The sequence below is a fragment of the Felis catus genome, chromosome F1 (assembly GCF_018350175.1).
Source record: "Felis catus isolate Fca126 chromosome F1, F.catus_Fca126_mat1.0, whole genome shotgun sequence".
Lineage (NCBI taxonomy): Eukaryota > Metazoa > Chordata > Mammalia > Carnivora > Felidae > Felis > Felis catus.
In genome coordinates this window covers 64,430,903-64,445,467 of record NC_058384.1, presented here as the reverse complement: position 1 = coordinate 64,445,467, position 14,565 = coordinate 64,430,903, and the positions used below count along the sequence as shown (strand labels likewise).

Genomic DNA, 14,565 nt, shown 5'->3' with positions numbered 1-14,565 from the left:
TGAACCCTTACTTTTGCCTCCTTAGTTAGATGATATCCCCCTTACGGACGAGGAAAGAGAGGCACAGAGGGGTTAGGTAACTTGCCCAAAGCCACACAGCTGGTAAGCAGAGGAGCCAGAGCTCCACCCCAGGACGGAGTCAAAGGCCCAAGATCTGACCTCTTCTGCTACGACTTCCTAAAACGAAAAGCTCAAGGTCGAGGGTGGTGGGGAAGGGGGTCTCAGTAAGCGCATGCTCACACACAGTGCCTGCTTTGTTTTTCTGTCGGCTGCCGAGGGCCCCCGGGGAGCCCCGGAAGCCCGAGGGACCCAGCAGGGGCCCCGGGCCCAGTCTTGCCCTCACACTGAAACTCTCACTGTGGCGGAAACTCGGAACCTGCTCCCGGCACCCTCGAGCCCGGAGACAGGACTTCTGGGATCTGGGGCGGAACTGCGGTGAGGCCTTTGTGACCACAGAGCCGGGTGTTGCCGTGGCGCCCACAGGGCCTGGGCGGGGGGGCGGGGGGGCCCTCCTCACCCTGACCCACCTGCTCGGCGCCCTCGGCACCTGCACCTCCTCGCTGAGGCACGGGGCTGCCCCCACCCTTGTCCCCGGCCCTGCGGACCCGCCCGGCCTGTCACCTGCTCAGCCGCTCCCTCCCTGGTGCCCCCGCCTCTGGCCTCTCTCTCTTCCGGCGGGGTTTCCACCTCGTCCTCTCTCCTCACTCCCCTGGCCCTTCCGTCCCTGCCGCCGGACCCCTCCGTGCCCCTCTTCTCTCCACGTCCCTCAATCTCTTCTCCTTTTGCCTTCCTTCCCACCAGTTGGGCTGGGTCGACCGTATCCAGGGAGGACTATGGGGCGCCAGAGAAAAAGGGGGACCGTGATCCCTCACGAGCAGATCCTAAGGCCAAGACATAAAAGGAGGCATAAATCGGGGAAGAGAAGAAAAATGAAGAGGAGAACAATGAAGGCAGACATGGAGGAACTGAAGAAGGAAGCGGTCATGGTGACAGACCCCCGCCCTCGGTCCCCAGCCCCAGAGTCCTCAGCCCTCAGCCCCCCGGTCCCAGATCTCAGCCCCCCACCCTCAGCCCCCAGACCACAGCCCCCAGATCGCAGTCCCCAGCCCCCCCGCCCCCAGCCCCCGCCCTCAGATCTCAGCCCTCAGCCCCCAAGCCAAGTCCCATAGTCCTCAGCCCTCAGCCCCCAGATCTCAGCCCTCAGCCCCCAGCCCTCAGATCTCAGCCCCAGACCCCCAGCCCTCAGCCTCCAGCCCTCAGACCCCCACCCTCAGCCCCCAGATCTCAGCCCCCATATCTCAGTCCCCAGCCCCCCAGCCCTCAGCCCCAGCCCTCAGATCTCAGCCCCCAGCCCCCAGCCCTCAGCCCCCAAGCCCCAGCCCCATAGTCCTCAGCCCTCAGCCCCCAGGTCCCAGCCCTCAGCCCCCAGCCCCACAGCTCTCAGCCCCCAGGTGCCAGCCCCCAGCCCCCAGCCCCAAGGTCCCAGGTCCCAGCCCTCAGCCCCCAGCCCCACAGCACTCAGCCCCCAGGTCCCAGCCCCCAGGCCCCAGCCCCCAACCCCAGCCCCCAGGCCCCAGCCCCATAGTCCTCAGCCCTCAGCCCCCAGACGACAGCCCTCAGATCTCAGCCCCCAGACTCCCAGCCCTCAGATCTCAGCTCTCAGCCCCCAGATCTCAGTCCCCAACCCCCAGATCTCAGCCCTCAGCCCCCTGCCCTCAGCCCCCAGATCTCAGCCCCTAGCCCCCCAGACCTCAGCCTCCAGCCCTCAGATCTCAGCCCTCAGCTCCCAGATCTCAGATCTCAGCCCTCAGCCCCAAGGTCCCAGATCTCAGCCCCCCACCCTCAGCCCTCAGATCTCAGCCCTCAGCCCCCAGCCCTCAGCCCCCAAGCCCCAGCCCCATAGTCCTCAGCCCTCAGCCCCCAGGTCCCAGCCCTCAGCCCCCGGCCCTCAGCCCCCAACCCCCCAGCCCTCAGCCCCCAGCTCCCAGCCCCACAGCTCTCAGCCCCCAGGTCCCAGCCCTCAGCCCCCAAGCCCCAGCCTCACAGCCCCCCAGCTCCCAGCCCTCAGCCCCAGCCCTCAACCCCCAAACCCCAGCCCTCAGATCTAAGCCCCCAAGCCCCAGCCTTCAGTCCTCAGCCCTTAGTCCTCAGCCCTCAGCCCCCAGGTCCCAGTCCCCAGCCCCCAGCCCCCAGCCCCCAGGCCCCAGCCTCTAGCCCCCAGCCCTCAGCCCTCAGCCTATCAACTTCCTGCCTTAAGACCACTTCCCAGCAGGCCAGGACCACCCGTCTTCCTCAAGTGCCTCTCCCCTCCCCTGGAAATGACCCAGGTCACCACCTGTCCCCAGTGACTCCACTGTCCCTTCAGGACGATCACAAATTAACCCTGGAAGAGCTGAGCACCAAGTATTCCGTGGACCTGACGAAGGTGAGCGAAGGAAGCCCCTGAGGGAGCCCCCCCCCCACCCCCCCGGGACGGCAGTGGAGCTGGGATTCGGGGCCCTAACTTCCAGGTCAATGTTCTTACCCCTCCGCCTCTGAGTTCCAGGGCGGGGCGAGCAGAGTATGGCGGGGGCCCCAAGGAGTTCAGGGGCAGATGAGAGGAGGGAGAATGGGGTAGGGCAGCGCTTCTCCAGCCTGTGTCCCGGGGCCCCTCTGCGCTCCTACAAACTGTCAAGGCCCCAAAGAGCTTTTGCTCGCGTGAGTTACGTCTGCTGATGGTTATCATATTCAAAGTTAAAACGGGGAAAATTAGGAGACACTTCCCAATTCGTTTTAAAACAAGGGTAAATCCACTCTATATTAGTACAATCGTTTTATGACAAACTGGTTTCCCAAACAAGCAGCGTTTTACATTTTTGCGAACCTCTTTAATGTCTGGCTTTCTAACCGGAGACGGAGGGATTCCCATGTGCTTTCAGCATTAAATCTGTTGTGACACGTGTCATGTAGCCTCTGGGAAATTCTACCATACACTCGAGAACAGGAGCGAAAAAGGTGAACCACGATTTAGCATTATCGTGAACAGCGTGCGACCCCCCCCCGAAAGGGTCTCGGGGCCCTCCTGGCCCCCAGACCACCCTTCGAGAACTAATAGTTTAACAGGAAAACCGTCTATGTGGTTACCATCACTGCCCCTGCTGCTGTCACCACTCATACAAGGACCACAAGTAAAAGCCTAAAAGCCCTCAAAATAGAAGCCCTTCTTCGTTCTAGAACGTCTTCACGGGAAGGGTGGGTCTCATCTGGTAACCCGGGAGGTGTGCAGGAGACTTGTCCTGTTTTCATTCAAGTTGTATGTTTTTCCGGGGAAGTTGGGGAGTGGCCGGTGGGGATGAAGGAGCGTTTGTGTTTTAATCCTCTGGTGGGTTCTACTGTTGTTTTCATTTAGAGGAAAAGGCACAGGAACTCACGCCCAGCCTCCAGCGAGAACCTATTCTTTCCTGCGTTTGTTCTCTTTCCCCCCATCTCTAAGTTAAAGAGCCGCAGCAGGAAGGAATGTCCCAAGGTTATCGACATAGGGTGTCGTAGCCGGTCATTGCGTTAGCCTTGCTCGTTATGTCACGAACAGTTGATAGTTACCTCCCGCTGGAGACGGGGTGCCGTAGGGGAGGGACCCTTCTGACTCCTGCGGGAGTCCTGGCACAGTGCCAGCCCAAGATACAAATTCAAATTTTTTGTGAACCGACCCATCAGCTAAAAATCCTCCCCATGTAAACGTGCTGATGGGAACGCCTGGGCGGCTCAGGCGTTGAAGCATCGGACTCTTGTTTTCGGCTCAGGTCATGATCTCCGGTTTCCTGAGTTGGAGCCCCGCGTCAGGCTCTGCGCTGACAGCAAGGAGCCTGCTGGGGATTCTCTCTTTCCCCTTTTCTCGGCCCCTCCCCTTCACGCCATCTCGGTCTCTCTCAAAATAAAGTTCAAAACCCTGGGATGCTTTAAACACGCTAAAGGTTATCCCTTCTATCATGCAAATTTTAAAATCCCACCTGACCTAGGAAGAAATTCCAGGGTGGCCTTCTGGGAGCTTCCCAGGTCTCTAGACCCTCTAAACGCGTCCTGGGGCTATAAATGGCACATCTGAGCCTTGCCGGAGCCTGCTTCTCTGTTCGCGGCCCTCCATTCTTCCCTCTTTCCTCTCCACGCAGGGCCTGAGCCCCAAAAAGGCACAGGAAATCTTGAACCGAGATGGACCCAACGTGCTTACGCCGCCCCCCACCGTTTCGGAATGGGTCAAGTTCTGTAAACAACTCTTTGGTGGCTTCTCCATCTTACTGTGGATGGGTGCCATTCTCTGCTTCGTGGCCTATGGCATCCAGATGCATTTCAAGGAGGATCTTTCCAGAGATAATGTGAGTCTGTTCCACTGCCACCGGCCAGCACGGTCTCTGCCTAGCCCTGATACTCTCCTGCTCCGCACCCTTGCCCTCTCGAAGGCCTCTGGCCCAGACCCCCGGTACTCCCAGGACTTTCTGAGGGAGCCCCTGGTCCTTAGGCTTTTATCTAGAAAGCTACTGATGCAGCTGCCTGAGAGGCATGGTTTCACCCCGAAACGTGCTCCCCTTTGATTATCCTCCTGCCTCATCATCAAAGCACTCTGCGGCCCCGTTCTCTTTGCCAGAATTTTGATCTCTTCACCTCCTTCCTCCTGGTCTCCCTCCCTTACCTGCCCCCCCAGCCCAAGCATAGCCCAAGCATCCTGGGGTTCTGCTGCATCCTGCGGGCCTTCACGGTAGCTCAGGGCTCCGACTGAGACACCCTGCCCCAGATTCTTCCTCAGCCCCTCCCCGGCCATTACCCTGGCGAGCTGATTTTCTGATCTGAAGAGGAGAAAAAAGGGCTACTGATGAGCCCTGTGTATCCCCGCCCCCAGCTGTACCTGGGCATCGTACTGTCCTTCGTGGTCGTCGTCACCGGCTGCTTCTCCTATTACCAGGAGGCCAAGAGCTCCAAGATCATGGAGTCTTTCAAGAACATGGTGCCTCAGGTAGGATCGGTGTGGGAGGATCAGGTGAGGGAGGCGTAGAATGTGCCCAAACGGGCAGTTTTTAAGTCCCCGGAACGTTACATCCTGCGACGCGTGAGGGAGGGGCGAAGGAAGTTGGAGAGGCTGGATTCCTCAATGACCTGAAAGACAAAGGCCAGACAAAGGCCAGCCGTGGGAACGTTCCAGGTTCCAGGGGGCTAAAGAGACACGACAACTGAATGCAATACCTGGACGAGACCACGTCCGGTGGCGAAGGGGCCAATAATGCGGCCGACGTACTGGGTCCCAACAAATAGGGGACTGACGTACTGGGTCTACGAACAGCAGACTGAAGTCTGGTGTCAAAGCGAAAGTTAACGACACTGCTAGCTGTATCGTGGTTCTTTAACATACTCATTCTTGAGCCGTGCGCACTGAAAGGTGCAGGATAGAAGACCACGACGTACGTAACGGTTCTGGAACGTAACGGTTCCAGACGGTTCCAGAAAAGAAGTGCTCGCATCCACACCTCGGTAGACACGGTGACCGAAGGACACAGCGAGTGGGGTAAAATGTTAACAGGTGAATCTGGGTAAAAGTTATACTGGTATTCTTAGTACCATTTTTATGCTTGACACTTTCCTGAAAGTTTAGGTAATTTTCAAATTAAAAAAAAAATGATTTGTCAGCATCTGGAAATAACGTGACAGCAGAAAGAGGTTTCTAGGCACAGAGATGGAAACTCGGAAAGGAACAGGCGCGAATTTCCCGACAGCACCATCATGTTCTGGTGTCCTAGCCCAGGAGATTTTTCCCCTTTGGTGTCAACGCGAATTAATTCCTCCCTCGGGTAAGACTTCGGGGAACAATGTTTTGGTAAAATGAAGCAGGAGTGTGGAGACCATCCGTTCGCTTTTGCTGCCTAACTGGTCACCCCAAACTTAGTGGCTCAAAACAACAAACATAGCGTTTCCCACACTTCTGTGGCGGGGCTGTTCTGGTCTGGGCTGAGCCGAGCAGGGCTGGACGGTCTCAGATGACCTCATCCCCATGTCTGGGAATGATTGAGATGGCTGTGACAGCCGGGGCCTTTCTCCTTTGACCTCTCTTCCTCCAGGAGGCGAGCTCGGCCTTGTTCAATATGGTGGCAGAGGGGTTCCCGGTGACAAAAGGGCAAGCGCCCACGTGCGAGCACTTTTTTAAGCCTCTGCTTTGCATTATGTGTCTAATGTCTCAGGAGCCGAAGCCAGTGGTATAGCCAAGCCTAAGTGTAGGGATGGAGAGACAGACCCCATCTCTTAGAGACAGGGTCATCAAAGTCACGTCGCAAAGGACAAGGATGGTAAGAATTTGGAATCCGCCAAAGAGACCTTCGAGCGTGATGTGGTGAGTGACAGTGTAAGAAAGGGAGTCAGAAGGAAGGAGCCCAGGAACAAGAGGTTATAGGCCAGAAGCAGGATGCGGGAAGCAGAAAGTTCTGGAAATGACCCAGCACTACCTTCCCACAGCAAGCTTTGGTGATTCGGGATGGAGAGAAGATACAGATCAACGTAGAGAACGTGGTGGTAGGAGACTTGGTGGAGGTGAAGGGCGGAGACCGAATCCCTGCGGACCTCCGGCTCATCTCTGCACAAGGATGTAAGGTGAGGGGGTGAGGGAAGCCAAGGGAGGGAGCCCAGCATGGTCTTAGGGTGACCTTAGGTACTGGCCTGGATTCGGTTAAAGAAAGCACGATCTTATCATTCAGAACCTCGAGAAGTTACAGGTGCAAATTTGAGGTTGGAGACAATAGGTGCTGGGGTGTGAATTTGTTTCTCTCTGCAAGCCAACAATGATGGCCTCGGTGGCGGATAAAGATGTGTCACCTTTACGAAGGGATCTTTCTTCCCATGCTCACTTTACGACCCATCCTCCCTCCCATCCCAGGTGGACAACTCCTCCTTGACTGGAGAGTCAGAGCCCCAGTCCCGCTCCCCTGACTTCAGCCACGAGAACCCTCTGGAGACTCGTAACATCTGCTTCTTCTCCACCAACTGCGTGGAAGGTGAGCATGACGTCATCAGTGGCCTAGATTCGAAAGCAGAGATTGAAATAAAGAGTCCAAGAACCCTCTATCTTCTAAAGGCAGTAGGGTAGGTAAGAGCCAGTAAACGGGTGAGGCTCTCCATCGCTCATGAGCTGCACGACCTTGGGGAAGGGTCAAAGCCATCGTCTCCCCGTTTTGCACCACGATGATACGAAGAGTCGCTATCCCGTGGATGTTTATGTGGATCCAATGCACAGAAAATGTTTAGCACGAAGCCTAACACGTTGGAAGTGCCCTGCAGTCGTCAGCTAGTTCTATTGTGGCTGCTGAATAGACTGTGCTCTCTCAGCTGAAAATAGCACAGAAGGACAGAAAACTGTTGAGCCCCGCCAGGTCAGTCTTCTCGGGAGTTGAGCGCTAACTTCTCACTATTCCAGAAAGGTGTCAGCATCGGAGATCCGAGTTACCAACGGTGCCACTCAACACGTTGGCTCTGCTCCTAGAATCTAAGACACCCTTGCGCAGGCAGTTCTGGCCACGGGTGGTAACAACGGAGTCAATATCATTGTGTCAACCTTCCCCCTCAGGGAGGCCTGCAACACCCTCTGGAACACACATGAAAGCCATTATTCGTGCTTAACAACAAATGTTTGGGTATCCAAGAAATAGCTATTTTTTAATTGAACGCCTTGGACGCGCCAAGCGCTACAGATGTCTCTGACGCTCACAACACTGCACGACGGATACTATCGCTTTTTTACACATGAGAAGCTCAGAGAAGTTAAGTGCAGTCTCCAAGAGCACAAGTCGATAGGAAAGAGGAAAATCAAGGATTCTCCTGCAGGTCTGTCTCCCAAAGCCCACGCTCTTTCCGTAGACCCTTCTCTGGGACAAAGTTGCCTACTGATCTCTCTGTTAATGAAATTATTCAATGCAAAAATACTTTGGGGGCATCTGGCTGGCTCAGTCAGTGGAACATGCAGCTCTTAATCTTTGGGTTGTGAGTTCAAGTCCCACAAGGGGCATGGAGCCAACTAAGATAAGATAAGATAAAGCAAAATGAAATAAATAAAATAATAAAATAAAATGAGGGGCGCCTGGGTGGCTCAGCAAGTTAAGCATCCAGCTCTTGATTTCGATTTCGGCTCAGGTCATGATCTCACAGTTTCGTGAGTTCGAAGCCCGCATCAGACTCTGCGCTGACAGTGTGGAGCCTGCTTGGGATTCTCTGTCTCCCTCTCTCTCTCTGCCCCTCCCCTACTCACGCCGTCTCTGTCTCTCTTAAATAAACTTAAAACAAATATTTTTAATTTAATTTAATTTAAATTTAAAAAGAGAAAATACTATAACAGATGAGAGTAATTATAAAACGAAATAACTAAGAATCCCACCAGAAAATAAAATCGACATTGAACCATTTTTAAATTTTGATCGGACAGAAGGAGCCAGGCGAGCAAGCTTCCTCCAAAAACACTGGATTTCGATTATTAAAATTCAGGAAAAGCTTTTGCTCAGATTTGTCTTCCCAAAGTGGGGTTTTTCATCAGCAAAGCGTATGCCTCAGATGAGGGAGCAAGTGGGTGGTGGCATCCCACCCAGGAAACAGAGTTCTGGCCAGAACGGAGGAGACCACGGGGACCCAAGATGTGGCCGAGAGGGTGGAGCTAGGTCCCAGGAGCTCTTGACTGTGCAGCTGAGGGATGTCCACGCGGTTTGCAAACTAGTAGCCTACCTTCAACCTTGATCCCAGATCCTCACCTCCCGACGTTCATGGCCACGGCCCTGACAGGGCTGCAGGTACGGACGTCTGACTCTGGGTTCTCACGCATCTCCACGGGGCCCGAGCTGTTTCCCTGGCGACGTGCAGGGTCCCGAGGGGTCGGTCTGGCCTGCGATACAAGAGGCTTGCCCGTGGGCTCAACCTTCCCCAGCTTCGCATCAACCCATCCTGTCTCCAGACACGTGAGATTCGGTACTAAATCCCGCCTCTGCGGATGGACAAACCCACGAGGGAAGGCGTGCAAAAGGCGAATCAGACCAAACCCTGGCACAAAATAGATGTAGGTAGCACCAAGCTACCCTGCCCTCAAACACAAAGCCCTCTCGGTCCCCCTCAGTCATCTGTCTGCTTTGACAAGGCTCGGTGAACGCCACCTACTCCCGCCCGTGTGGAGCCCGTGTGCAGAGAGCCCTGGACGCAGCCAGTCTTCCCCGGCACCCCGGCCCCGCCCGCCGCCCTCGGGGTGGGACCCTGCTCTCAGGCCCACTCAGCTGAAGGGGACCTTGGAAATGGACCAGCCGCTCTGAGCCACGGTGTTTGCGGGAGCCGACAGAGTCAAGCCACCCCTCCTGAGTCACGCGTATGAGTTTCTGTCGGTCCTTCTTAAGGCCAAATTCGTCCAGATGAAGAAAAGACAGAAGAGAGTATCTGGGTGCGTCCTATGTGCCCAATTCTGTTCCAAGCTGTTTCGTCACCTCTCATCCTCGCCGCTTTGTAGATGCTCTCCGCCCACTTTCAGGCTGAGCACACCTGGGTCTCAGAGAGGGTAAGGAGCTAACTCTTGGGCCGGGCAGCGACCACGCTGCAAAACTGAACTTCCGGCCGGAGCCCTGCTGGTTAGAAAACAGGTGCTATTTCTAGAATACGCAGCTCTTTCTGGGTGATTTGGTGACTGTAGTGGCAGGGATTCCAGCCATTCTGGTAAAGCAGGAAAAAACCGTTTTGAGCCAAGAACGGGCCCCTCATTTCGAGCCACGTAGGTGAGGGGCCCGCATCCCACGGGTGTGGAGCCAAGCGTGACGTCCAGGTCCCCCTTCTGAGGCCGGGGCAGGGTCCGCGGAGCGAAAGCCCAGAAGCCCGGCTGTTATGACGGCTCCTCCCCAGCAGGGGTCAGGCTGGCTCCAGCCAGCAGAGCAGGGAGGGGCTCAGCGGAGCCGTTTCTCGAACTCCACACTGGGGCCACTGGGGCAGGATAATTCTTCGTTGTAGGGGGACAGAGGGGCTCTCCCGTCAATTGCAGGATGTGGCAGCATCCACGCCCTCGCGCAGCGACCTCTCCCACCCCAGATGTGACAGCCAAGGTGCCTCCAGACCTTGCCCACCGGCTCCTGGGGGCAAAATGCCACCGACGGAGGACCCACTAGTTCAGGGGAGAGGCTGATGTTGGAAGCTAGGGCTCTAACAGAATGGCGGCCACCATTCCTGGGGATCTAGAAACTTTGCAGCTGCTGAGGGAAAAATAAGAAACAGGCAATAGGAGATACTCAGAATCAGTGTAACAAACCTTTTCTTTTTAATGTTTGTTTATTTTTGAGAGAGACAGAGACAGAATGCGAGTGGGTTAGGGGCAGAGAGAGAGAGGGAGACACAGAATCCGAAGCAGGTTCCAGGCTCCGAGCCGTCAGCCCAGAGCCCGACGCGGGGCTCGAACCCACGAGCCGTGAGATCATGACCTGAGCCGAAGTCGGACGCTCAACCGACTGAGCCACCCAGGCGCCCCAACAAAGACCCTCTTGACGGGGAAGGCAATAAGGCAATGAAATGGGAGGACTGTGAAATCAGAGATTTTCCGGGCGAGGAGACCCTTTGCTTGTGTCTACTAAATGTGAGGGGAATACGACACGACGGCCTCCAGGAGGCTCTGGAGTGTCCACCTTGCTCCTGACAGCTGTGTCCTTGCAGGAACCAAGGGCGGCCACTTTCCCACCTCAGACTCCCCTGTTCCTCTGCAGGAACAGCCCGGGGCGTTGTGATAGCAACGGGAGACTCCACAGTGATGGGCCGCATCGCCTCCCTGACGTCGGGCCTGGAGATGGGCAAGACCCCCATCGCTGTGGAGATCGAACGCTTCATCCATCTGATCACGGCGGTGGCCGTCTTCCTTGGCGTCTCGTTCTTCGGGCTCTCGCTCAGCTTGGGCTACGGCTGGCTGGAGGCTGTCATTTTTCTCATCGGCATCATCGTGGCCAATGTGCCCGAGGGGCTGCTGGCCACCGTCACTGTGAGTAGCCAAGGTGGAGGGTGGCCGTCTACACAGACAAACCACCCCAGGGGGGGAAACCACTAGAAAACACAAGAAATCTCTCTTGCTGTTGAACCTCTCGAGGCCAGGCTACCCCTGATGTGTGTACCGTCACCACCCGCTTTGCTCCCCAAAGGCACTGACTTCCCCCACCCGCATTTTCTGGCGCCTTCTCTGTTTTCTCCGTGAGTTGCGGTGCAGAGAGCATTAGATTCTCAGTCGTCGGCAGTGAGTTCCAGTCCTGGGTGTACTGGCGGGTGAACTTGGCCAAACCACTGAACCTCGCCAGGCCTCAATGGAATCATCGGGTTTTCTAGAGGAAGATTGACTTGGAATATAGAATCTTACCGGAAAGGGCTTCAGAGCCCATAGAAACCCAGCCTTTCAGCCGATGCCGAATATCCGGTGTACACTCCGTGGCAGATGCTGAGGATGATTTCTGGTCCTGGGAAGCCCGCCCCATCCGCCCTCTACTCATTTCATCACTAGGTTGCTGTAGCTGGATGTCACCGTGTTGAGCAGAAACAGGTTTTCCTGTTGGGTCCCAGTTTTCCCATCTGAAGACACGCAAAACAAGTCAATTCTCTCTCCCTTCTACAAACTATGCTTTCGACTGATGGTACCCATCGTGTCCTCCTCAAAATCTCTGGCGGGAGATAAAAAATAATCCCTTTTCCCTTAGCCGTCCTTCACGTCACACGGCCTTCAGGCCCCCGGCTTGCTGGTCACCCGTTTGGGGTATGCCCTAGTTTACCGATATCCTTCTTAAAGTAGAAATGAGAGGGGCGCCTGGGTGGCGCAGTCGGTTGAGCGTCCAGCTTCAGCCAGGTCACGATCTCGCGGTCCGGGAGTTCGAGCCCCGCGTCGGGCTCTGGGCCGATGGCTCGGAGCCTGGAGCCTGTTTCCGATTCTGTGTCTCCCTCTCTCTCTGCCCCTCGCCCGTTCATGCTCTGTCTCTCTCTGTCCCAAAAATAAATAAACGTTGAAAAACAAAATTAAAAAAAAAAAAGTAGAAATGAGAATAATAACCCAGGGTGTGGTTGGTTAGCACAAAACCCCAGGACCAGTGATGAGATGTGAATAGATCATAACCCCCACGATTAGAATTCTGTACTGTTGTAGCCATGGCCTAAGAACGTATTCGTTTTTCAAACAACCTTGCCGCATACCTGACTTTCATTGAATTTGCGGTCCGTTTAATTAATGTCCACAAAAATTGGATTTGAATGACTTCTCAAGTCTGCCATGTTCCTTCTCAGTTTCATGATTCGCTCCGTGTTCTTTTTTTATAACTATTGGTCCAACCCCCACCCCCCGCCCCCACCCCGCACACACAGCATCTTATACCCCAGTGAACCGTTAGCTACCGACGTGGTCCCCGGGGAGACCGGACTTGAGAGACACAGGGGGGGCCTGAACTCGATTTGGAGCAGGGCCTGCTGAATAGAAAAGACGAAAGGATCCTGGGGGAGCAGAATATTCCAGGGATCAGGCCATGCTCTACGTTACCCTGGTAGAGGACGACTCTCTTTTTCCAAAGCGCTGCCGTAACGCGCGAACAAAATCCCTTCCCTGATTTCCTTTACCACGGCCGCAGATGGGATTCCTAAGGACTAGGTGGGAACGGAAGGGAAATAAGTACAAAGAGTGACAACAGCAATACCAGCTACCAGATTTCCCAAGCACACCGTGGTGTGAGTGGCCGACGTCTTGTCTCCATTGATCGTCTGCCCTCTTCGCGGCCTTAGGTGTGTCTGACCCTGACCGCCAAGCGCATGGCGCGCAAGAACTGCCTGGTTAAGAACCTGGAGGCGGTGGAGACGCTGGGCTCCACCTCCACCATCTGCTCGGACAAGACGGGGACCCTCACCCAGAACCGCATGACCGTCGCCCACATGTGGTTCGATGAGACCATCTACGAGGCGGACACCAGCGAAGAGCAGACCGGTGACTGGCGGCACCGGTGGGCCGGGGGCGCGGGGCTGGGGGTGGCGAGTGGGCTGCGGAATCTGACGCGGGGAAGACGGCTGGGCCCCGAGTGCAGAGAAGGGAGGCGCGGAGGAAAGGTGCGGAGGTGCCAGGCGCTGGGGCACAGAGCAGGATGGGGCTATGTCCCCGCTTTGCACTGCCCTGCCCCCTGCCCCCTACTCATGAGCCTCTCCTTTCTCCCCCCCTTCCTCCCCAGGGAAAACGTTTGCCAAGGGCTCAGCTACCTGGTTCGTCCTGGCCCGAATCGCCGGCCTCTGCAACCGAGCTGACTTTAAGGCTAACCAGGAGACCCTTCCCATCGTCAAGGTATGTATGGGGCCTGCGCGGGGAGGGGATGCCTCGGTGTCTGGGGCGTGCCCCGCGCCCTCCCCAGACACCTCTCTTCAGTGCTCCCCCCCAGGTCCTCCCCATCACGCCCCCCCCCCGTCCCTGTGCCGTACCCCCCGGGCTTAGCGAACACACCCCGTCTCGGCAGCGAGCCACAACAGGCGATGCTTCTGAGTCGGCCCTCCTCAAGTTCATCGAGCATTCGTACAGCTCTGTGAAGGAGATGAGAGAGAAAAACCCCAAGGTGGCCGAGATTCCCTTTAATTCCACCAACAAGTACCAGGTACAGAACCCGCGAAGGCAGAATGGCGGTGGGGGTGGGCTCGTCGTTTGGAGAATGCCTTCGCCTTCAACCTAATCTCTGAACAGTAGAATGAAGACGTGGATAGATAACCAGCATCCTCATTAAGAGGAAGGCTGGGGGCACCTGCGTGGCTCAGTCGGTCGAGCGTCCGACTCTTGGTTTCGGCCCAGGCCGTGATCTCGGGGTTCGTGAGTTCGAGCCCCCCGTCGGGCTCTGCGTTGACTGCACAGAGCCTGCTTGGGATTCTTTCTCTCCCCCTCTCTCTGCCCCTCCCCGCCTTGCTCTCTTTCTCTCTCTCTCAAAAAATACAAACATAAAAATAAATAAATATTTTAAAAAGGGAGACGTGGACCGCAAGAGAAAGTGACAGACAGGTAGAGGAAAGACGCTGAGCAGGAGTCTCCCGGTCGCTTGCGAAAAGAGGGAGCGACAGCCGCCGGGTGACAATCGGGGTCCAGCCTCGTGCAGCTGTCAGAGGCATCTCTGTGGCTCCCGCCAGGCTTACCACCGCGGGATAAGGCTGGGTTTGCAAGGCGCTCCCCGGTGGTGCCCTATTTCGTCTCAGGCCTGTGCGCGAGGACGCCAGGCAGACTCAGCCAGGGCGGTATTTGCAAGTTCCTGGGAGTGCAGATCCTAAAAGTTTTCCTCACAAAGCGGAAAAAAAATCGTAACTAAAAAAATAAGAAGGATAATAATAACAAAAGCTACATGGGGTTTGGAGTTTTTAAAAACCCAATTCCCCGCCTTCTCACGTTGAACATCGAGCACGTAAGCGGTCAGGAAAGAGAGCCAGAGTTTTGTGTCTCTGCTGGCTTTCAGTCAGTGTAACATAGGTCTCCTGAGCCCAAACTGCGAACTTATTTCTACTTTTATCTGACATTTAGTGGCCTCACAACCCGACGAGGGTTGTGTGCCTGGCAGGGCCGGATGAAAG

General features: G+C 55.9%; 1 protein-coding gene across 5 annotated transcripts in view; it reads left to right on the top strand.

The window, feature by feature from the left end:
• Window positions 1-451: 451 nt before the first annotated feature.
• ATP1A4 (ATPase Na+/K+ transporting subunit alpha 4) overlaps window positions 452-14,565 on the top strand; it is a 28,436-nt gene continuing 14,322 nt past the window's right edge. For 3 of the 5 annotated variants that reach the window (XM_023247851.2, XM_023247850.2, XM_023247848.2), the window contains exons 1-10: window positions 802-986; window positions 2,366-2,425; window positions 4,146-4,349; window positions 4,871-4,984; window positions 6,472-6,606; window positions 6,890-7,007; window positions 10,722-10,990; window positions 12,760-12,958; window positions 13,197-13,306; window positions 13,476-13,610. In XM_023247851.2, coding sequence (XP_023103619.2) covers window positions 834-986; window positions 2,366-2,425; window positions 4,146-4,349; window positions 4,871-4,984; window positions 6,472-6,606; window positions 6,890-7,007; window positions 10,722-10,990; window positions 12,760-12,958; window positions 13,197-13,306; window positions 13,476-13,610 — 1,497 coding nt within the window. In that variant the 5' untranslated portion in view covers window positions 802-833. Of the gene's footprint in view, window positions 566-801; window positions 987-2,365; window positions 2,426-4,145; window positions 4,350-4,870; window positions 4,985-6,471; window positions 6,607-6,889; window positions 7,008-10,721; window positions 10,991-12,759; window positions 12,959-13,196; window positions 13,307-13,475; window positions 13,611-14,565 lie in introns of those variants that run through there. The other 2 variants (XM_023247846.2, XM_023247849.2) reach the window with 2 other exon arrangements.